The 22778-nt window shown below is 35.8% G+C and overlaps 1 protein-coding gene across 19 annotated transcripts in view; it reads left to right on the top strand.

The window, feature by feature from the left end:
* The window catches only part of LOC122576658 (plasma membrane calcium-transporting ATPase 3), an 80050-nt gene that overhangs the window by 49273 nt on the left and 7999 nt on the right, over nt 1-22778 (top strand). For 12 of the 19 annotated variants that reach the window (XM_043747269.1, XM_043747270.1, XM_043747273.1 and 9 more), the window contains 2 exons: nt 4326-4458; nt 15861-22517. The exons of 1 other annotated variant lie outside the window; for it this stretch is intronic. In XM_043747269.1, the coding sequence (XP_043603204.1) occupies nt 4326-4458; nt 15861-16358 (631 nt within the window). In that variant the 3' untranslated portion in view covers nt 16359-22517. Of the gene's footprint in view, nt 1-4325; nt 4459-7455; nt 7525-11732; nt 11818-15860; nt 22518-22778 lie in introns of those variants that run through there. 6 more of the 19 variants (XM_043747277.1, XM_043747275.1, XM_043747280.1 and 3 more) reach the window with 5 other exon arrangements.

Here is a 22778-nt window from a genome sequence, read left to right as displayed (position 1 = left end):
AGAAAAGAAAAGGATACAATAGTCACGCCCACGTGTTGCGTTCTCGTTCAGAAAATATTTTGGAATAATATTTTTTGTCACATGTTCTTTTTTCAGTTTCTCTTTTGTTCGTATTGTATAATTTTTGTCTTACTACTTTTTTTCTTTTTTGTAATCTTTTTCTAATCTGAAATTCAAAGGCGAGAATGCCGGAAGTCAACGTGTAGCGACTACTCAAAAAAAAAAAAAAAAAAAAAAAAAAAAAAAAAAAAAAAAAAAAAAAAAAAAAAAAAAAAAAAAAAAAAGACATCTAGAAGCTATGAACAACTAAAACAGCCATATTGCACGCATTACTAAATAAATCAGGAGTATGTAAGATGGGAAAATATAGTAAATATTTCTTGCTTTCTTGCATTGTGTGACGCGACAGGAACGCGTTACATCAGGGATGCTACATTGTTTGACTAAAATGCATAAAATAATGTAATTGGAAAACTTCTTTAAAGCTTTGAGAATGAATCTGAAAAATACGCTCTCATGTATGTCTTGTCTTGTCTTGTCTTGTCAAACTAACTAGTCTTGGAAATTGGAAGCGCGATTATATGAATCTTGATTGAAGTTCTACGAGTTGTCATACGTAGCTTCTATGAGTTTTTATTGAGACCCTCCTGGTACACGATAGTCGCCTTTGCATGAACCTCTTTATCTTAATCGAAATCTCTATTGAGAAAGATTTTTCATGTATATGTATTTATATATCAATACTTGGAAGTTGTATTTAATAATTGAGCACGATTAATTCAGCGTTCGTCTATTGTACGAGTACGGAATCTCTGTTATTGGAGAATATATTGCCTCTTGACGGTGGTTGATAGTTGTATAAGGATGTATTGTTTGAATTTTATATGTAATTCTTAATATTAAGATCGAGAATTTTGTATTAACTATCGTAGTATTTTCCAATTCTTACAATTTATGTATAGTTATTCTCGATATTAATTTAAAGGGATTTTTGAAGTTACGTATATTGTTCGCGCAGTATTTCCTATTATATAACTAAAACCCATCGCTATCATACAATATACGAGATATATGCGTGTAGCAACATCGAAAAGACGGTACCATTTGAAAGATAAGTATCATCATAATCGGTATCGTGTAAAAGTGTAATAGAAGGGAGGCATGCATCGTGGAAATCATATTGATTACTATTATTATTGATAGCTGTATAATCGTAGTGCTTCTGTTGGTTTATGTTCTCGCTTCTAGGAATCCTTTTCTATTGCTTTTGCCCGTCATATGTTTCTCACTCCACCATAATAACGTATTGCTTTATGTAGCATGCTCCTTAGACGCCCAGATATTAAGGAAACCCAATTAAAACCATGAATATGCAAACACTGTGATCTGAATTGAACACATTGGACAAGAATGATAGCGCGTGCTCAGTTGTTCCCTCGCTCCCCTTTTTTTTGTAATTGTACATTAGCGCTGGCCAAGTAATGAAACGTTCCAGGTTTCCTCCATGGAAGAAACTTTGAACGTTTGGAGACAAAGACACTAATAAAACAAAAACACAGTATCTAAATATAGGAAAGACCTTATATATCTTTGAATTATTGTTTCATGAAAATTAAAAAACCTAGAAATTCGTCGATGGAGAACTGAATAAATTCTGGAAAACGTTTTTGAACTGAGAATTATGGAAGAAGTAAGTTTGGAAGATTAAAAGGATCAAGATTCAAAGATATCTAATAATGATGGATCTGGAATATTCATAGGAATTTGTTGAATATGTATTTATTTGGATACTGGAAGTATGTAGAGTCTCCATGGAAAAAAACGAGTATTAGTTCCCTTGGTGGATATTATACTGTTACTCGTTTCTCATTTGGTAAACCTGGACCTCGTATATTAGGCTTAGCCGTTGCATGACTGAAGACCCTTCTCCGATGTCTACGTACTTGTTTGTGTAAAAGAGTAACCAATGAAAGCGGCGTCCTAATGATTCACTATACTCTCACGATATTATCTAAACATACACTGTATTTTGTAACATTTGCATTTTCTGTTTGGTGCAAGGGATCTCAGTAGCGCGCTTGAACCGAGTTCAAGTTTATGAACTTTTGGTTCTGAAGTTCTCACAGAGCTGAAAATTCGGACTAACTAGATACTATTATTACAATAAATGGTAACTTTTGCGCTTAGCGCTTTATCTGTAATCATTCCGCTCTCTCGCTGGAGCTGTTACGACTCTGTTTTTTCAACAACTTTTAACTGTCTATCTGTCTTTCTTTCTTTCTGTCTGTCTCTCCCTATCTGGTTTCGTTCTTGTACTTTCTCTGTCCCCATCTTTATCCATTACACGCACGGAGCCGAACTTTCTCCTTCTGAACCGGTTTTTTTTTTCATTCTCTGCATCTGTTTCTCTCTGTCCGCTTAGGCTATGCCTCCCAATTCGCAAGTTGAAAATTAGGGGACGAGAATCCCTTGCGAATTGGGACCAGCGATTCTCGCTGCTCTCGCGTCGAGCGCACTAAAAATACTAAAAAGAAAAGAAAGAAAAAAAAGAAGATAATCAAAGATACACGAGCAATAATCAGATAACAAAATATGGTCATCATCGATACAGGATATAATATACGTATGTGTATTGTGGGACGCTTCTGTGTGGTCGTCCTGGTCAACTATACGAACACGGTGTTATGATCACGGGAGGTGAAACAAAAAGCTATATACATGACAATATATGGGGTTTTCACACGTTTTTATATTAATCTTCTGCATTCGCTTGTTAAAGCTTTTACTGAGCCACTTGTCGTAGGACACATAGAGAAGTAGTGGCGGTTTTTTCTTGAGCTTTACTTGCAAAATTTGTCCCTCCTGAACAGGTAAGGGAGATCTCGCATCTTGCTGGGCGACAAAACGGCACACGTTGCAGAGGATACCGGAAGTTATATATGTATGCCATTCAGACTCGTTAAAACGTGCGAAAAATAAACTGAAAGAGAAAAGAAAGAAAAAAAGATAAAAGAGCAACCTGTCCAGAGGAGAAGGGAAAATTTACGAAATACCAAAGATCTCACACCCAAAGTCCTGAAATTTACCAGATCACGCGTGCATCGTTCCCCAGAACGTGTTGTTACATCACTTAATCCTCCTCCTCATTGTCATTGTGTTTTTTGTTTACTTTAACTTCTTTTTATTGTTTTGTCTTTTTTCCCCCTGTCAGCTCTGTTCATCGCTGTCGCCCTTCTCCTAACAAGTACAAAAGTATCTCTTTCGTCATCATACACGCCATATACATAGACATTATCCATTCACACATGTACAGTCGTTTCTTCATCTGCAGAAAACTGCATTTTATCGCTCACTTTGTCCGCATTGCACCTCACATCGCATCCCCTCGTTCGTTGGCTCATTCTTTTTACACGTCGCAAAACATTTTTTCTTGTATGTGTGTATATATTATTGGCTGTTTCGCAGTTGCAGGTTTCTTCTTTGAATGCGTTTGTTTCGGCGAGAAACGCGCTGCTCACTGGAAGTCAAATTTTCTAGGAAATAGCGGTGATCTTCTGTTTCATGGATTTGAATATTCTAGTGACAAAGAAGATATATAGTGATGGACAAAAGAAAGTTTAATCTCTGTAAATGTTTAATAGCTTTTGTATTAAACATTTTCTACCTTGTCGGTAACGGCAATCTATTTCAGGGTATATATTACATTCATTCATTGCTTTCGTCAAAATATAATTCCAATTCATACAATTCTGGCCTTTGTTCGTATCATTTATCTCTTAAACTTTCTTTTGTATATTATCATAAATCAAAAACGAGGATATAAAATAACGAAAAAGAGGAAAGGTGAATGTTTACTTCCAGTAAATAAGATTTAATTCATTTACAAAACACAGGATCACATTGAAACTCAGAGCAGCAATATCTCGTGACTGTGAAACAGCCTGTACGCCTCTCTGTCCGTCTGCTTTCCTTTCTCGGCCACTTCCAATCACCGTTTATGCCACCGTCAGTCGATTTTCCTAAGAAAAATAGAAAAAAGAATTGAACTAGCCAGCGTCGTCGAATACCGTTAAACAGATAGCGTGATTAGGTATCCAAGCTAAGGAGCGAGGGGAAAAACCATAGAACAGAGAAAATTTTGGGTGCAGTGCGTCGAGGAGCCGGTTCTACGCGTCATCAGTCAGCCAAATAAAAAAAATTTAAGAATCAAAATCAAAGTTTCCCTCTTAAAAAAAAAAAAAAAAAAACAACCTACTTTGATTATAGACCATGTGTGTAACAGGGATCGAGTGATGAAGAATTGGTTTCATGTTTTTTAAAAACAGATGGGGCCGCGGCCAGCCGGATGATATCGGTGCGATCAATCTCGGAGATGAGAAATTCGACCCTGACTCGGATAAAAAGCCGCGCGCAGGACAAATTCTATGGATCCGTGGTCTAACACGACTACAGACACAGGTAACTATCCCTATCTCTCACTCTCATGCCATCACTCGAAGTCAGCGTTCTCTCGGGTTCCCCTCTCCCCGTCCCCGAGATGAAGTTAAACAATATCAAATTAATATGAGAAAAAAGAATAATAATATAGAATTAACGAGACTACTTGAAATAGCCGCGCACGCGACGCTCCGATTGCTTTCTCTAATTGGCCTTGGACCGACGAGTCTCCCCCGTCGTCCTGGCGTCGATTTTCTAGGTCTTGTTTCATCATCGAATCGGTTGTGTTCAACGTTCTTTGTTGAATCACGTGTATTTTGCCATCGACTATATTACAACGCCCAATATATACCATATCATCGCAGCGACAAGTTGTTCTCTTTTTTAACCATGACCGTGTGCGCAGATTGGCCACTACACTGTGAATGACTCTTCACAGACAGAGAATCAGGATGAAGAAATGACAAGAGAAATTAGCCTGGATTTTGCTTGCTACTGATTCCCAGTTGCTTTTCTCGTTCATGAGAATTCTCTCTCACACTTTCTGAATTATTTTATTGGAAGAAGTGAAGCCATGCAAACTCTTCAATTTGTCTAGCAATAGAGGCAGTTAGGATCTAGAATTATGATCAAGTAAGATCCACGTTCGCGAGCCAGTTTTTCATTGATGTTTTTGAATTCTGAATCTGCCATGAAGGGGTATTTACGTGTAATGGTATAGTCTAGGCAGCCACACAGTCAAAAAGTATATACATGTACGTTATATACTTTGTTCCATATATATATACGTACGTTTTTTAGTTTCTCTCATTTGGTTATTTTTTTTCGTTCGAGACCGTTGTTTACCTTGGTTTGCATTTTCATTTGAGTTCTTTGCCGTGTTACCTCGACGATGCGTACCTTGCGTTTTTGCCCTCTTGATATTGCGATATATCTCGCATTAGTCACAGAAAGAAAGAAAGCTCGACGATCTAAATAAAACATGCGCCCCTTATATTGAGAGTCACAAGATTGACCTCGACCCGATTGATCGTCTTCAGATCGTTTTCCCTATTTCAGTGCTCGTTTCAGCGACTGAATCTTTTTTATGGGGTCTTCTGAAGCTCGTCTAAATTTTTTATAGTCTATTAGGTATATTCTATTAGGTCTGTTTGGCTCTTAACCCTTTATAAGACAAAATAAAATTGAACTGAACGGAACTACGTAGTCTCTTCGAAAAAATTTCTTCAGATTTTCAGAATTTAATTATTTTCCAAGGAAAATACGTTTAATGTTTCTTTGTGTTTTTTTTTTCAGATAGATTATGTTCCACTTTCTTATAGTTGGCACTGCACCCCTTATAAAGGGTTAACATACTCACTGTATGTAGCAGTCGGGTTCAGTTACTCTTTCCAAAGAGAATATCTTCAAGAAATGAAAGATATTTGGACACTATAAGCTACAAGTGTTACTATTGCCTCGCTTAACCTCTTCGATACGGTTTTCTCATTCGCAACTTTTTCTTTTACAGAAGAATCTGCTGCTTTTCTCGAATAAAAAACACTTCTGTTTCATCGAGATTCAAGCTCGAAGAGGTTAAATCGAAGCACGAGGAAGTCAATTAAGATTTAATTGAACGACTCGAATAATTGATTTTTGCCCATTTCTTAAATACCTACTCGGGTCTCTCGGCATCTGCCACATTAATCGCCCATTTTCAACCAGCTCAGTCAAGAAATCAGCTCCAGTTAGACAAAAATTGCATTGTTTACTTAAGGGCGATGAATATAGTTAGGGATGAGTAAGGCGTAGAGAGCTATAGTAGATCTCTTCAGTTTGTATTAACTTCAATAATGATTGCCTGATCGTTTATGATCTATAGAATCCAAGCACGTATTAGATGGCTAGTCACCAGATCTACATAGAAGCAGCACAGATCTGATTATTTAGTACCAACTTATAGTAGTGGTCTAAGTAGTCAATGCTCCATTTCATTAAGTCATATCCTCTTCATGGACTAGACTTTACTTCTTGGAGTCAGGAATGGCCATACAACAGAAGGTACAAATGCCTTCTAACTCCTTGTAGAGATGAATCTGTAGAATTCTAAGTAAGGAATATAGTACGAAGGAAGTTCATAAGTTTGTTCTCATACGTTTTTGGGACATAAATGTTTTTTTAACCTGAGAACCAGCATTGAGGCTCTCTAAAGAAAAGACTGAGACTCAACTGGGACCATAAAATGACGGATCTTTTTGTGGATATAAATTTTTTATTAATTTAATGATATATTAGGAAGTTAGTTCTGGACAGTTGGAGAATTGTTCAGCGCTTGAAGACTTAGGAATCGATACCCGAGCGAGAGTCGGAAAGGAAAAACAAATAGCCCTTCGTCGACGACGCCTCTCGTATTTTTCTGTTCCTTTTATTTTCATTCTTTCACTTCTCTCGATGGGAACGGGTTAAGGCTGATGAAGCTAGCGCATACTTGACCAACACCGCGGCTCGTGATGGTGTAAATTACTTATTTTATGCCATCACGATGTTACTTCTGCTATTTTATTGAGAACATCTCTTGACTATGCGACAAGAAACCATCATTGACATTGCAAATACCAATTGATTGCGCTTGTTATCTAAGAAGTAATAAAAGAAATTGATGGAATGGTCGCATAATCCAAGGTGCAAAAAGGAAAAAGAGGAGTAAAGTTTGACCGAGATGATTTCCACTTTCTTTATTCTGTTGACTTATACTTCGCTTTCTCTCTTATTTCCTTTCTTCTTACTCTGATAACACTACCTCATGATCTAGCACTGTCATCAACAAAAAAAAAAGAGAAATGATTTTTTTATGAAGCAAGATTCACACATATATACAGATTTAAATCTACACAAGAATATCAATGTGTCTATGTGAAACTGTATATTTTAAGTTACTATAGAAACAAACAAATGAAAGAAAAAGAAACAAAACAAAATACTATAGATACCCACTCAGTTAAGCTAATTATGTAAATTGAATATGTAACCTACTTTCAGACGAGCAATAGAACTCTGGTGCAGAATGTATCTGTGACAGGCAGATCCCCCTCTCAGGATTACTATATGGTTAGTCCGCAAGTCCAATCTCCGCACTGTTTGACCGTTCTTAAATATTAATTCTTTATTATGATTACCATTTGATTACTTTTTTTTCTCGATGGTTTTGTTTTTTTTCTCATTAACCAGTTTGAGTTTTCCTTCTTACTGGTGCTTTCTGTTTGACGTACTTAGTTCCTCTCTTATCCATGCCTATACTTTTCTGCCTTTCTTAATAACTTTTAACATCAACTCAAAGCTTACTTTGATTTATAATTTCTAATTGGTCTTGAAAAATATATTCTATCATACTGCTTTTTTTTTTTTTAAAGAATTCCATGTTTCCTTCAATTTCAGTTTCATTTTATTCAACCTGAGTTTGTCTCTTCCAATTGTTTGCCTCTCCAACGTGTATATCTCTCGCCTGTTTTTCATTCGTCGCAGTTCTGCTTGCAAATCGCAAGCTTCTACTCGCTTCTTTCGCGCAGATCGTGCTATTTTTTAATTTATTTTTTACGAACACAGCGAGGAGACATACGACCCGTTGGATATTCTGTTTGCCCTCTATTTTGCGCTATTGTTTTTTCCCAACTGTATATTTCTATTTCCTACTCTCTGTCCCCTTTCTTTCTTCATATTATCCGGATTAAAATCAGACATTTTGTTCCAATCGGGATCCACATCATCCTCTGCTTGAAGGGAAGAGAGTTCCTCAAACACGTCCAATCCAGCCTCTCTTTTTCAACTTCTAACTTCAGTATTCAATTTTCCTCACAAGTATCTTCATAATATCAGACATAATATTCAAAGGATTACCCAATCCAGATTTCCTTGATATCTTCCAACTGTTTGAAAAATATTAATATTTAATATCTCTAGAGAAGAATATTTTCTATCTAATAATCATGTGCTTCATCTTGTTCCATTTTGTAGATACAAAGCTTTGAAAAATACAAATCTTAGAGCTTTGTTACTGTGAAATATAACAGGAGTCGAAGATTGTTTATTAGATAAAAGATATTCCTATCATTATCCTTTATTACAATTTTTAAATATTGTAAAGATAATATATACATAGTAATGTAAAGATATATTACTAATCACTATGGTTCTTTTTTAATATAGTCACTTAATACTTATCAATTTAATTATTATTTATCATGTACTTTACTGATGCACTTATTTCTCTTTTATGAATAATTGTGCATCCTAAAAGTACAGTACATATGTATGTATTATTTTTGCACTCAAGCCTAATCTCTTCTCTTCAAGTAAAAAAATACCTTACATGCTTATTTTTATTTACATTGGATATATTCATTTCTTAGTTTCTGATTTCCTGTTTCCAAAAAGTAAAAACCAACCTGATCTTAAAGTTAAACTGGATTTCCTTATCTTCCCAACTTCCAAACTTTATGCATCCTTTTGTTTTTTTTGTTGTTTTAACTTTATTTCCTTTTCCACTGATTCTAAGGTGTTGCATGCACATCTGTGCGTATGTATGTACGTATATAAGTTGCCCGTATATACGTGTCATACGTAGATATATGTATATATACACACGTGTATGTAAAATGCATGCGCGTATGTGTACGCGTATATGTATGTATATGCGTATATATGTGTGCAGGACACACATACACGCGCGGCAAGGTACGCTTTTGCAATTCTTTTTTTTCTTTTCTTTATTTCATTTCATTTCTAAAAACACTGTCGGTCAATCTCCTTAATTATATATACATATATATATGTATATATGTATATGTATTCATTGGCAGAATCATCGAAGTGATCTTTATTTTTAAGCGATGTTGAGTTTTATAACGCATTCACTTTTATTAAGTTCTGTTAGAAACATGTCTTTCTTTTGTTTTCACCCATTATTTCTCTATTTCTACTTCTTTTATGACACAAGATTTAATTTCAGGAATTGCTCTGTTTATAAAATGTGTTACCAAATGATTCAGTGATTCCTTATGATAAAGCAGTCTTTTTCCGTTGAGCATTGAGAATGAATTTTTACGTGTTTTCGCTGTCTGCTTCTGAAGTACCTTTCTTTTTCACTACTGTTTTATCAGACAGAAATTTATCAATAGAAAAATATTTACATGACACAATTGTATCTCTCAATATGAGAATTCTATATCATGAGGATAAACGTATTCGCCTTTTTTCTTTTCTTTCCTTTTTTTTTCTTCTTTTGTTTAACAATCTTCTGCCATGAAAGATACATTGGGTATTATGCATATATCTACATATATGTATATGTATATATATGTATATATATTTTGTCACGCTTCAACTATATATTTCCAATCAGTCTATGGTTAATGTATCAAGAACATTCTTCAGTGCCTCATATCTTACTTTACTTTGCTCATTTCTAGAACGTTCTTTATTTTGTCCAAAAAAGGTAGTCTCAGTAACTGAGACGAAGGGGCACAAGGAAAAATTTTCCTATTTATACTTCAATTTAGCACCACCCACACAAGCTGTATCACTTCCATTATTACTATTATATATCTTATAAAGAAAAAGCTACTTGTTTTTCAACAGCTTGCCTCAAGCTCTATTGTTGTCACTGTCACCATTATCATTCTGTATACATATGTTAACATATGAGTAACTATCATGCCCGATACAGAACAAAGCAAAGAAAAAAGCAGCTATGATGATTCTGAAACTCTCACAAAGCACAAGCAATCTTTCTCTTTATGGAAGCTTTCCTAAAACTCAAACAATTGTTAATTCACAAGAGATGCACTTACTGAATATAAGCAGCCCCAGAGTACCTTGTACGTGTGCTATGCGTGTGAACTGCATGACCAAGAACTTATGGCAGGAACCTTAAAGATGATACGTGTAATATGGACAAACAAAGTGTCAACATTGATTAACAACTACAAACCAACATCGACACGCTGTTGCATCAGGGAAACAAACAGTATAATAATTATACTCATACATGTGTGTCTACTGCTCTGTGGACACCTGAGATTCTATTGGCTGATATCTGCTCCTTTTTATTTCTTATTTTTGTTCTTTAATCGTTGCAGTGTGTGCCAGTCTTGCTGTGATATATTATACCATACCACTTAACATTTATATGGTGGATGATACATGGCCATAATGCATCGTGTGTCTCTCGATGTGCGTGTGCTGTTGCGTATATAATGAGATGTACGTGCACAGTTTGTCTGTTTATCTGTCTGTTTGTCTGTGTCTGCTGTGTACACGACAGTCGAAGCTCTTATTGATAAAGAAACCTTCAAGAAAACTGGCAGTCAACTCATACCTGTACATACACACATAAACAATGTCACAAACACATAGGGATTTTTATCGGTTTTTGCAAGCTTGAGGCGGTTGTGCATTTATTATACACTTACTTGTACTTTCTTTGGTTAGAAAGGGAGGAAGCCTATCAGAGAATAGTCTTTAAGCCAAAGGAAGCTAAGAATGTTTTAATACTTAATGGTCTTGGATTTCAGGAAATCCTTAGAACTGTGAATAATGGAAGAACAATGTTGATATATTGAATATACATTGTTTTGGATGACCTGCTTCGTTGAAAACTTGAAGAATGTTTTATTCATAATTCTAAGAACATCACTACCAGACCACCGATCACATTATTCTGGACTTACAGAACCTGCTGGACATACTTTATTTTTTATTTCACATAAGAAAAACGCTTGCATGTAGCAATTGACCGTCCGACTCTGTTCTACGCAAGCTTTCAAGCTTTGTTGATTCTCTTACACAAAAGGTTCGAGTTGCTTTGTATATTGATGAATCTTGAGGTTATTGAGGAAGGTTTTAAGAAGCCAAGAGTAAACTTGCAAATTTAATTAATTTTCGAAACATTAAGTTGATATTTAATACTCAATTCTTCAAGAATATATCCCAAGTGATTTTCGAGCCTCTTGACAACTTGCACGAAGTCTCGAGCCCTTCAGAACTCTACACACGTACACTTTCACGCACACACCTGAAAAAAGACTCATTAAGAAGATAACTGGGAAACTTTTGACTAACGAGAATGAAGAGTCCAGCAACAACAGATACAAAGAAACAGAACTAAAATATAAGATAACGAGACACATATGCCAGTGTAAGCAGGGATTAAAATACTGACGCAAACGCCAAATAAAAAAAAAAAGACACGCCTAAAACAAGTAACGATACTACGGAGAGAATAGAAATTAAGACTGATGGTATGATTTGTGGTTTGTTAGCCAGCGGAACCCATTCGGGAGACTGAGGTATAACGGGGCGGCAGTCTTGCCCGCCGCCACACTTATCCTGTCGGAGTACAAACAAGTACGTAGCTCACGTAGATCGCCTGCCGTTTATAATACGTTGTATCGTCAATTCTGTCATACGTACGCATACACAGGACGGATCGTCGACGTACGTACGGTATGCTGAGTGAAACGTCGCTATCGGACCTGTTCTCAATAATAAAGGGTCACATTCACCTTTTCGCTACTTATTATTACTTGCCATTGAGAAACCAATTTCATAAAAGAGAAAAGTAATTGTAAATTATTCAGAGAATATAAAACATTGTACCGTTTATTTTTGTATTTAGTGTCGTAGCTGATTTCAGAATAGCTAAAACAGAATAACAAAGAACAGCAGATATTTAAGATGTTTAATTTAAGAAGAACACAAAGAAAACGAAAAGGTAATTCTATTTCTATTTTTATATAGGTAGCTATTGACTGATATTTTGCATTTATATATATATGAGCATATATATGAGCATTTATATATATATATGTATATGAGCAAAGTTTATTCATAGCGAAAGGCTGGAAAATCTAGAAAATACGAAACTAGATAAAGTTTGAGAAATTATCCAGGGACGAAGGCGACGATTCCTCAGCGCGGATGCAGTGAACGATGTTTCGTTGCACTGTGTTTTTGTGTAGTGGGTGTGAGTTGGTCGGTGGAATCGATGGAAGAGCCTCTTGTGTTGGTAGACCACCGTCCGCCCTCCCCTCTTTTTTCAGTAGTGTATAGCTGTCTGACATGATTGTGTGCTGCGTGTTTTTCCCCCATACTGTATCATTTTCATACTTATTCATATGATATAATAGCGCGACTGTTAGCACCAAAGAAAAAAGATAGAAGAAAACAAAAAAGCATTCTTTTTTCATGGCGGCCGTGTGGAACTTGTTTTTAACTAAACACGACCATCCCTCTTTTGGTATCGTACGTACACTCGCACGAGGACTATAGAACTGCCTCGACGAGAGAGGCAATCTTGTCCAGCTTTTTTAAAAAGCTCTGCCTGGTCGAGCGGAGATTCTTCCTCCTTGCTGCTTGCGTTTTCTGTTTGTGTTTGTCTCTCTCCCCCGCATTGTGTCTCTGGCGAAGGATCTCAGATCCAGCACCCCGTGAAAAGTCTTCTATTAGAACGCGTTTACAAGCGTGTAATACCGTGATAACCAACTTTTGCCTTTCTGTTTTTACAGATTAACCATAGGAAGAAATTTCACGGCGTGTTATTGTCTGAAAACCTCCTACAGTCTCTTCAATCTCCTATCAAAATATGGTTTCTCCAACCTCTCTCGTGAACGAATGTGTTTCTCAGCTTTTCTCAATCTCATATGATTCCTTGCCTTTTCCTGTGCCACCTGCTGCTCGTGGCTGGGTTATTGTGTCTAATTGCAGGTGGACTTACTTCCCTTTGTTGCTTCACTCTTTACTGAGGATCTGTACTGTATGTGTTAGCCTACAGTTGCTGGTGAAAGTGAACACTTCTTGAACTTGGAGATTGGTGGATATTATGTTGAAACATAAATCAGCAGTAAGATTTAGATCCTACTTAGTTAGTAGGTACGAAGATTCAAAGCAAGTAAAAGCAATGAAGTAAAAGTAAACTGAAAGAAATATTATCATTTGATTTATGGATTACTTGATTTATGGCTTTGGAATCAAGTACACTTGAAACCTAAAAGAAAGTTCATGGCATGTTCACTTCTCTGCAGCTTCAAGGAGACACTGTGTACTTGAATCATCAGTTTCTAAGCTGCAAAAGGAAATAATTTATCTGAAAGCAATGATAACCCTACACAGATGTGGCATATGGCATTCCTCTGTATAAATCCGTTTAATTTGTTTCTTTGACGCGGTATGCGAGTGTGCGTGTGCACGATTGCTCACGTTTGCATCGATTTTGTGTTTGCCCAATCTCTAACACGGTGTTGCGCGCAAGTGGCATAGAAAGGTTGAGTTTGTTTGGCAATGGTTTGTGCGTTCTAAACCAGACAAAAAAAAAAGGGTTTCATCGAAACAGAAGCTTCTAGTGGCTACAATTACTATAATTATGATGTATTGTAACTGCTATTATAATTGCCGGCATGTAAATCGTCCTGATATCTCCACGTTCTCAAACGAACGTATCTCAAATTCATCAAACTGGATTGTACATCTTTGACCCTAATTTTCTAATAACTAAATCTCAATACCGCACGGTGCGCCCTATAGTGGACTTGGAATTCACCAAGGCAATCTATTTTAGGATTCAATTGCCAGCAGAATTTGTCTATTTAAGCAAAAGGATGGTGCACTAAGGCATTATCCCGTTTATAGTATTCCAAAGTCAGGAAATATGCAACTATTATCAGAGTTCAAATACTGAACATAAATAGATCCATTTTCAGTGCTATTTTGGGTACATGTTGAGACTAAAGAATCATAAGTCTCGAACAGTCCAGGTTTCTAATTACTCTGCTGATTATAAAGATCATACTGATAGAGTCATTAGACTCAAAGGGATGTAAGAACGTAGAATAAGCTTATGGATTATTGCTTGTTATTTAAAACAAGCAAACAACTTTATATATTAATTCATAAAGTAAACAATTTGTATTTGGTATCCAGAAGAGAGAGAAACTTGAATCTGCACAAAAAGATTCCTTAAAGGGATCAGTTAATCGTCATAAATGTGGAATGCAAAGTTATTTGAGTAGCATGATCACAAGAAATTAGTATAAAGTCACAACAGTTCACCAGAATGCTCTCTAATTTATAGAACTTTCCTTTCAATTCTATCTTCTTCTCTTTCTCTTCCTCTTTCTCTTCAGAATGTATACACACTCTTTGCTACACTGTTGTACACTGTGTCTCTTTGTCGCTATTTTTATCTTAACTTTCAATTCCCTACGCTTGACTCTCTCCTCACGGTCGCGGTTCAAGCGTGTGCTTCATCAAAACTAGCCTCCATTGTCCAGCTCTTGGTTCAAGATTTATCATTTCTACTTAACCACTAGGAAGACGTTTTTAATATTTCCAAGACACCAAATTCCTTATTCGAATAAGGAATTTCATGCTGTCCCAAATTGTTTCAGCAACCTAACATCTTTATTTTCATCCTTGAGAATTTTGATCCTATTACTTTGGTTCAGGACACATTTAAACCAAAGATCTTTCTGTGAGTATCATCCTAATTTTTTTATACCATTGTAACTGGACTTTGGCGGTGGAAATAAAATCCAATGGAATGATCCATTGGATATCCATCGTGTTTACCTTTAGAAAAGGCCACAACTGATCAGAAGTAAGATGCGAAGATGATTCTGCTTTTAGAAATCTGTTGTTTGGTGTTTAGAATCAGCTTACCTAAGTGCAGGTGTAATCTAGTAGCACTCTCTGAGTCTGTGAGATGAGAAATAGACTCGTCCAGTCAGATTCGTTCTTATTGAGAAAGAATTGAGTTGTTACGATGATACGTAGTGAAGCAAAGAATTCCTGATTATTTTTATTTTGGTCCCTCTGAATACTCCCACGGCTTTTAGCCAAAATAAATAGGTACGCACAGTAAATATAGATGCGCGCATGTACGCTTGGCGGTAGAGCCATGCCCCAGAACGCAATCATTTAAGTCTGAATTCGGGTGAAATGCAACCAGGTCCACGACGAAGAGAACAACCCATCAGTGTATGTACACGAGACATATACATATATACAACGACACGAACATCACACGATTAGAGAAAATCCTATAGAGCTGTACACCCAAATTATCCCCGCAAGAGAACCGGGTGTCTCTCCCTGTGATTAAAGGGAGAGAGGGAAAGCACAAATACACACATCTATAGACCAACAACTGAGTGATCATAAAGCTCCACCAAAAATGAGAAAAGTATATTTATATATATATATATATATATACGCGTATATTATCTGTGTATATATGTATATATATATAGAGAGAGAGAGAAAGGACAATCTACATGAAAAACATATGATGTTTGACACACACAAATTGAGATAAATACAAGTATGACGTGCTTGTGTGTCGCTAGCTTGCCTCCTCGCTTCCTGATAGAACATCCTCTTCCCTATTTTTACAGCTACGAGTAATAAGAGCGTTCAAGTCGACTCTGGAAGATTTGGAGGAGCGTCGCTCTGTCCATAGTTTACACAGCTTACACAGTATGCGCAGCTCACGCAGCCACACCGGGCCGCGACCACTATCTGACTTCACATACATTGACGAAGACCCGACAAACACCGCGCTGAACGCCAGCAAGGGCAATTTGCCGAACAAAACCGCCGACCAGGATCACACAGCCGCCAGGATGAACAGCTCTACGTCGCCGTTGCTGCTCAGCGTCACGGGATCGGGGAACGCATACAACCACCATCATAATACCACCATAAACACCACCAATGACAATAGATCCTCGTCCAATAGCGCCCTAAACCAGGCCCAACAACCCAACCATACGCAGATGCAGAGTAACAACAACAGCAACAGAGACAGCAACACAGGAAACTCCCTGCTTCTCAGCTCCAATAATCTGGCCCTCCCGGAATTGACGAAGCTCGTGCATGAAACCAGCATTTAAAAGGCAGCTTTGCGTGTCACCACTGTACATTCACAAATTCTACCCTTTTCTCTCGTCATTGTTATTACTCTCACTTCACCCTCTTGTTTCTTTCCTCTATAACATAGTCATGAATCGTTTTTTCATTTATACTCTTTTTTTATTTCCATTTCAACCCTCTCTTTCTCTTACTCTATGTTTTAACTAGCAGTTAGAACATTGTCCTCGGTTCTAGACCATCTGCCAATTTTGGTTCTTGCCCGAGCCACTGTTTTGTGGCAAGACACGTTCGTGAGTTTTCTTCTCTTGTTCAGCTACTTACTTATGGTAGTAATTTAAAATGATAATCAATAACCGGGTCGTAGATTTTCATTCATGATTTTTCGATGGCTGGTAGCTTCAAAGGACTAGCAAATTAACTTCCATCTATCATTGTTAAACTTCTTTTCTATATATGTCGTCTTTTTTCTTCTTCATTTTCTACTTCTTACAAGTACAATTCATAGAATCGTCGTGCGGGTTTTGTTGTCTATTTTATAGATATTTTATCTATCTGTTCTCTGTGTCTACGTTGGAAGCCATAAGGTATTAACTCCTTGTCAGTTGTAGACTGACTCGTAGTGGATTTTTCTTATTCTCTGCATTTTACTGTCCCTTCTCTTGCATCGAAAGTACTTTAACTTGTTATCAAGATTTTACTTTTTTTTTAAGTTAGGTTTTTCATATCTCATCATAATTTTTATTCTAGCTCTCACAAGTGATTGCTTTTTATCCGAGAGACCACTGGATTCTCCATAGTACCTTCATTCCTGCTGTCTTCTCTCCAAGGAAGAGCGTTTTTATTCCAAGACATGATCCATCCTCTTCTTCTTTCTTTTCTTAGTTAGAACAAAATGCTCCTTTTACTAAAGATGTTCGAAACAGTCAGGCGTCGCTTCTTTCGAATTCTGGGAGAAAGAGAGAGCTGCAAGTACTTAAGGTTCGTTTTGAAAACAGAGGCCTGTTCAGCCTGTCCGTCCTAGCTTCTTCACGAGGCGGCCCAATTCATCGGCTCTAGAAATGTTTGTTCAGCCTCTTTCATGTTCCTCCTTAGGAAACCGAGCACAGAAAACGAGACAAACAATTTACGTTCAATCAGAGTCATTATTCTACTTTAACATCAATCAAAATGAAACTTTAGAAATTAAATATTGCTTGAGATTCCTCCATTTAATAGAAATTATGATTACTTCAGAAATTAAACTATATTAAATATTTTAATTAATTTTCGGAAGATATATTTATTGCATAAATGAATGTATATATATATATATATATATATAAAAGAAAAGAAATAATGTAAGATGGAGGAATCTGGAACTTACTATTCATGCATTTAATGTTTCCTGTGTCAACAAGTGTCTTCACTCTTCTCTTGTACACCTTCGCTCATTTTTTTGTGCAAACTTCGTGTGTTTTATTTAAAGCATTTTAAGTTCAATGTGCAACAGACAATGCCTGATAATAATCCATTAAAATGTTAGACTGGCTGCCTACTGTCTGCGTGCACGTCGGTCCGGCTTAAATGTTTGCTTGCTTGACTAATATGTCTCTTCACACACCATTCATTCGTCATTTACATTACCCTATTCGTCTACTTAACATTCATGGAACTTGATTCAAACATATCAGAACAGTTTTCATCCATTTCTGTTAGTAGAAGCAATTTCATTTGATTTTCATAAGAATATTACTTTATATATAAAATACTCCGTCAGGGTGAGTTGAAAGATGCATTGGTCTCTTTTGGAATCTTCCCAAAGTCTGTTGTTTTAACAGAAAATGTACTTATCTTTTCTCCAGAAGCCTGTATATATAGAGACCATTATTATCTATCATAAAAATGAGCTTCTATAATCAGAGAAAAATTGATAGCTGTTTTATTCATTTCATTCTGTTTTAAGGATCAGTTAGGGAGCATAACATATCATCAAGACCTAACACATTTGACTTGTTCATCGTCACTATCTAGTGTTCATTTAGGAATATCGTACAGGGTGTTTATAAAGTCTGTGTTCTTTCATACCATATATTAATCTTTTGTACAATTATCAGGAATCCTATTGTCTTGTCTTTGTCTGTTTGATTCCACTGTGAAATGTAGTAAAGAAAGCTGCGTCCAGAATTATTAAATCAGTGTCATCTGTCAAGCTTGATGGTGCATGATGATATTGATATCCTACTGTGCTCAAAATAAATTGGGGATTAAAGCAACGTGAAATTCTTAAAATTATTTAATGAAATAAAGTCTCCGATGAGATTTTGAGTGGAGTATAATATAAAATTAAATAAAGACAAATTATATAGATGGAAAAAGCTGTATTTGCAAGGATAATTCAAGAACTTTAAAGACATTAAATTGAGTTTTTAATTGACAAATATACTCATAATTCTATTATTAAGCAATTTATATGATATTCTAATTAATAATCCACCAAAATGATAAATATTCAAAAGTTTCAAGGATTTCAGCAGTAGATCAAGACTCCATAAACACTCTGTACAAACTGCAATATTTCACTTTCGCATCTGAGGGGAATCTTTCTGTAGCTCGGTTTCTCTAGAACCTGGGTCTCCGTGAGTCACCCAAACAAGTTTTCAAATACATGGGACAATGTCAGAGCGCGGTAAATCAAGAAAACAGAGCTAGCAGTCATGAGACAATCGATTTATAGGCCGCCATAGTTCGCCAATAGAATCACGAAGAGCACGATTCATTTCTTTTCTCAACTCAAAAGCACAAAGGACCTACCGAGGAGCAATCAATGGAACGACGATGGCGAAAGGAAGTACTTAATCGTGAGATCGGATCTCGTCGCTGTCCTCTTCTCCCTCCTAGCTTCTTCTCTTATTCAGAAGCACGATAAAATCTTGATTCGTCTATTTTGGAACATGGATAGCTGGACAATCGAAAAGATTCAAAGTTGTAAGTTTTTAATTCATGACAAGGAAGTATTTAAATATATATTTCGTATTGCGTATTTATAAATTCTAATTTATTTTTACTTGTATGTTATAAAACATTGGAAGATTATTATGCTATAAGACGGAAGAAAGTCAAAAGTTATGAGGAAGTTCTGAAAGGAGGGATCAAGGTTTCATTCAGGAATTGTGTCATAAGCTATTAGTAACATGATCGACAGGGATCAGAATTCCTTTTGCGCTCGGATAGCGAACGAGAAACGAGGCAAACTTACTTTTTAATCCGATTCAGATCGACGGATAGAGTCATATAGTCAGTTTATCTATTCCATTTTGTAATCTCTTAAAACGTTTCGCGCACCAGGTGTGTGTCAATGTGAAACACATCGACTTAAAAGCCGATATCCACTGCCAGGATTGCGAGAGAAACGAAAAATGAAGCAGAAAAACCAAGGGAAAAAAGAAAGACTATGATATTAATATTTCGTGAAAGAGCTGTAAAGGCGAGAAAGGAGAAAACAGCTACTCAACGTTAGGTCTTCTCTCCTGGTTGCGATGATGAGTCATAACATCACCGATCAAAAGTAACCACGTTACTGGTGGATAGTTTAGAAAAATCCTTCTCGTGAAACTACCCAGTTTAAATTCCAGTTGCGTTGGTGAAATACCAGATTATTCTGTACATAGTATTCTGTTGCAACTAAGCTCTGCTGGACTACTGGTTCTATAAAACGTGTTTCTGGTACTATTTTAACTACCCATGCATAGAGTGGGACGTTGGAAGAAGTTAAAGACTTGAAAAACTCGAATCTGAAAGCTTGAATTTTAATGCATCGCAGTGTGCCATCAATTCATTGATGACTATACAAAAATTCACACGAATTGCGATACATTAAAATGTTAAATAAAATCTCTTTTATAAGAAATATACATATATATATTGTACGGTTATATCGAACGTTTTATTCTAACCGCTGTACATAAATCTGCCTCTTTTATGCTGGTTTTATTTTCACGTGATCATCTGTCTCATTGATACATAGAACAGAAAGATCTACTTTGTTCATGGGGCATATTCGAGTTCTTCTAGAAAAAAAAGGTTCAACTTCCAAGTGTTCCAATTGTGGAGTTCAAGTTGTCTCGTTCTTATCTCTTATCCATTTCTATGTTAGGGTTCTCTGTCGTGATTCACCTGTTTGATTCGGGCTAGAAATCACTGCACATTAAATACATACACAGATTAAAGAAAATTTGCGACACATCGTTGTGAAAAAAGAAAGGAACAGACGAACTTTGGTGTATTTGCAAATCATCATTGTCAAGGGATTATCTGCATTAGATAATGCAGACTACAAATGTTTTTATGCAAATAACGATGAGAGAAAATATGTTGCAATGGGGAGAAGACGTTCAGTTTTACATATTGACGCATTAAAATTAGTTTATTATACGGGAATGATGAAAATGATTGACTACCAATTATAACGATACACGTAGAGAATATAATATATATATATTAATTTTTAATTAATTATTATTAGCGACTATTATTATTATTATTGTTATTATATAAAATAAAGTTTAAGACACGTTATCTGAATGTTATATTTGATTGAAACCGGTCAGCAGAGGGTGCATGAACATTCTTAGGTATATCTTTAGTATATTGGATTTTCTCTTCTTTCTTTCATGTCGCAAAAAATTATTTGTATTACGGTCGTTTTCACTGTGATATTAAACCTCTGCAGTCACATTCTTTATACAAAATGTGTGAGTATTTTTAATGCGACAAATTTGTTCTATATCTGATTAAATATGATATAAACGATGTTGGAGTACATGTACATATATACTGCGTCATAAAGTTTCATTCTATTTGATAGCGCGTAAATACTCAGTGTTATATAAGTTCTCTTTAAATTATTTCTTACCTTGAAGAGAATTTTCTTTGTGATCCAGTATTCAATATAGAAAATAAGTGGGGAGACAAATGAAGCTGTAAGATTTCTTTAAGTTCTTGTATATGAGTGATACTTGGGAGTTTCGTTCCAAGAGAAATTCAAAAAAGAAAAAGTAAGGATTATGACAATGATAGACTATTAAGTAAAATATAATGAAATAATAGTTATTATTAAGAAAATAACAAGTTCAAATAGTTAGCGTAATTGTAAATATTGTGAAATTAATTTAACTGAACTATTGCAGAGGATTAATTATTCGATTTTATAGTTCATTAATCCCTCTACTGAACGGAGAAAATAAGAGCGCGCGTCATAGAAGTCCGTTTCTCGATTCGCGTCCTTATAAATGGAAAAAACAAATCTGCACAATGACTTGGTGAATAAAAGTAAATACTGATTCTTAAAAGCAACCGATGCTGGTCCATGTGCATTTTTCTATGAAAATCTTTCTCCCATGTGGATTATTTTCTATTCAATTATTATATATATATATATATATATATATATATAAATACTTACTCTTCAAGCGATGCCATAATATTTCTATTTTTTTACTCACTATAGCCAAACTTCTATGTGACTTTTCATATTATTCTCAGCGTAACAGAAAGTATTAGGAGTCTTATCAGAATCAGAAAGAACACTGTGAAAGAGACTTCAATGAAAGTATTGTTGACTGCAATAGAGAAATTTTTTTATTTTGTTCACTTCTTATTGGTATTGTAACTTACACTGTATCTGCTTGCACTTTGTAAAACTCTACAACTCAACATGAGTCCACTTTGTCTTCTATTGAGCCTTGTTTTTGATCTTAATCTTTCAAACCAAAGAAATATGAAAGTCTGCATTCTGATTAACTTCTTAGGCATTGCATTTCCTTAACTATCTCATTATATGAGAGATCAAGGATGAATGTAGAGAAATTAAGAGAATTTGAAATGAAGATGAGTGCCTGAAAAGGTTGCGTTTTATTAAGTATAAGATGAGAAAATTACTTAAGATTATCCACTGTATGCTCATACTAAAAAAAGCATTTCTGTGGTTTCTATGCATTGCTTGCGTTAAACCGTATTCTGCTGCACGAGCACACGATGTTCCTTCACGGTCGAGGAAATGAAAAGTGCAAAGTACTCAGCTGCTTCTAATGTCTATCTTCTCCTCGGAGATTTTTCTCAACGATAGAAAAAAAAAATAAGTTGCGAGCTTGTCAAAGCAGGCTCATCTAATGAAAATAAATTTCTGCTTTCTCCGTCTGACATAATAAGAACATATATTTTTCCCAATTGTCAATCTCTGTATTTGCATTGAAAAAATAATGGTTGTATCGCCAATGCCATGTGAAGCTTCGAAACAAATGCATTTCCGGAAAGATACTCAAGAGCACTGTTTCCGGCTGTGAAGCAAGGCACATCAGCTTTCACTTTATTCTGTTTTTCCTCACACTCACCTAACATTTCTGTTCGTATGTTTCGTAAGTCACCACTCTCGCTCGCAAATCGATTTATTTTACGGGGATTCC

This window comes from Bombus pyrosoma, linkage group LG16 (assembly GCF_014825855.1).
Source record: "Bombus pyrosoma isolate SC7728 linkage group LG16, ASM1482585v1, whole genome shotgun sequence".
Lineage (NCBI taxonomy): Eukaryota > Metazoa > Arthropoda > Insecta > Hymenoptera > Apidae > Bombus > Bombus pyrosoma.
This window is presented reverse-complemented; position numbering and strand designations above follow the sequence as displayed.